General features: G+C 46.9%; 1 protein-coding gene across 1 annotated transcript in view; it reads right to left on the bottom strand.

Moving 5' to 3' along the window:
* The window catches only part of TECTA (tectorin alpha), a 96,899-nt gene that overhangs the window by 64,882 nt on the left and 29,664 nt on the right, over positions 1–2,353 (bottom strand). The window contains exon 9 of the mRNA XM_019666165.1: positions 1,098–1,514. Coding sequence (XP_019521710.1) covers positions 1,098–1,514 — 417 coding nt within the window. The remainder of the gene's footprint in view (positions 1–1,097; positions 1,515–2,353) is intronic.

The following is a 2,353-nucleotide window of genomic DNA, read 5'->3' as shown; positions in this document are numbered from 1 at the left end:
ATCCTTACAATAACTTTAGAAGGTCCTTATCATTTCCCCCTTTTGCAGATGAGGAAATTACGGTTCAGGGCTTGCATGACTTGTAGGTGACAGGGCTTGACTTTCGCTAGCTGGGCTCCAAACTATGCTGTCTCTACTGCTCCCTGCTGCCTTTATCCCAGTGTTAAGTAGAGGTAGCCGAGTCCAAACTACAGCCCCTGAGTCCTGCTTTCTTAACACTATCACCCCATTTTACAGATGGAAAAAATAAAGCTCAAAAAGGCTGGCTGCTCAGCTGGCAGTGGTGGCACAGGGATTGAGCAGCTCTGTCCCCAGAGTCAGAGCTTTTCATCACCATACACTAATTGGCCTTGGCACTCTTTTCAGTGGAGCACCCTAAACTGCTAAAGTTTATCTGGGGGAGAAATAGGAAAACTGATAAGTATTAGCTAGAAGGAGATGTTTACTATATATGGGTTTTAGCTGGCTTTCTTTGGTCCCATTAGCATATATAATCCCATACTGTTTATTTTGTTACCTGAGAGCAGTGCAAAGGGGGAAAATCCACATATAGAAGCCAGTTTCTAACCCCAGCATGTGGAGAAAGGCAATCTCTAGTTTGCAAGAGCAGATCTTAGTGGCCATTCCTGACCTGGCCCAGCGTGTCTGGAAAAGTCAGTTGCCTTGCAGGCGTATTGGGCTCCTTCTTGCTTTCCATCCCTCTCCCTGTCTGTCCCCAGTTCACCCTGGGTGGGAGCTGTGCCATCCTCTGAGCCAGCCCCCATCCCCAGCAGAGCAGGTGTATTCAGAGACACTTGGAAGCCATTTGGCAAAAGGAAAAGGAATCCATTGTTCGCTTGCAGTTGGAGTCACATAACCTTTTCTTTCTGAAACATTTACATTCATATCCACATCTCTCTGTTGCTACAGAAAATTGAGGAATCCATGTCCTACACTTGGACGATAGAAAAGAGCCACACAAAATAAGCAGAGCTGCAGGGACTGAAAGGAAATCTGGTGCCCTTTTCCTTCTAAAAAAAAATCTGACTGAGAGCGAAAGAGAATTTTAATCAAAATGGGAAGTAGGAATAAAGCATGAAGTTTTCTTTTTCAACTACAGATAGTATNCACTCCCACAGGGGGCCGTCCGTCTTATTGAGGAAGCCACAGTAGTCAGAACCAAAGTAGAGGGCCTCAGTGGCAGCATCACATTGGGTGCAGTTGTCCACACAGCCTGAGTCACACTTCCACTCAGCATGGTAGACCCGCCAGCTCTCTCCTAGATCCAGGACAGACATGGCTGGCCTGCCGTCCGGGCGGAGGAAATCATCCAGCGGGTTTTTATTGTAGTTCCCACAAAGTCCACACGTGGAGTTTATATAGGAGCCTGGGATGGAAATGGAGGCGTAGTGCTGGCCGTCAAATGTCACTAAGAGCCCAAAATCCGTTTCCACGGCAGTAGACATGCCACTCTGGTAGATTTTCACTGTCCCCAAGTCTAAGGTGACAGGCAAAGAAGTCACTAGGTCATTAACCTGCCAACAACAGTAATAGTAAAAGGCAGGTGAGCAGGTGCCAGGGCAATGCGTCCAGCCGAGGTCAGAAAAAAGGGGGCAAAGCAGCTCATGCCCCAGAAAGAATGCACCCTCCCCTCACCCCAAACTGCCTGGTTTCTAGTAGGCTAGCCTCCTATTAAGGCAGAGGCCTGGGGAACCCTCGAGAGCAGGCTGGCATGGGCCAGCTGAGCACTGTGCATTTAAGCTGTGGCAGATGCGTATTGCTAGTGCCACTCTGGACTCCTCTGGGGACCAGGTGGCTGCCAACTCTTGCTGCTGCTGCTGGCTCTACTGCTAGCTTCAAGTCTCTTCTTGAAAGACTAGTTACCTCACTTTTCCTCTACATTCATTCTTTAAATCCCAGCCAAGTCACATATTTTCCATTCCCTGTTCAATGCCTGGAGCACTCCCTGACCCCTCCTCCCAGCTGAAGTGTGTACTATAAACCGTTCCCCACAATTTAGCATTGAGGGTGTCCTGGTATTATTCTCTTGAGTATCTCACCCTGTCACTTTCAGATACCAGGATCATGTCATGGAATCATTCAACAACAACAAATCTGAACACCTACTGGGTACCAAGCACTATGTTAGGTGCCGAGAGATAAGGAATTAAAAAAAAAAAATTGTCCCAGCTCCTTATGAGCTCTCAGCCTACTGAGGAAGAGGGCCACAACTGATATTTATAATATACTATTTTAAATATGTGTTAATTGGTGATGCAACGGGAGAACGGTAAATGAACACTTAATCCAGCCGGTGGAAGTCACAAAGCTTTTTAGAAGCAATTAAGTCTGATCTGAGCCTTTAAAAATAAAC

Source organism: Hipposideros armiger, unplaced genomic scaffold (genome assembly GCF_001890085.2).
Source record: "Hipposideros armiger isolate ML-2016 unplaced genomic scaffold, ASM189008v1 scaffold_463, whole genome shotgun sequence".
NCBI classification, from domain to species: domain Eukaryota; kingdom Metazoa; phylum Chordata; class Mammalia; order Chiroptera; family Hipposideridae; genus Hipposideros; species Hipposideros armiger.
This window is presented reverse-complemented; position numbering and strand designations above follow the sequence as displayed.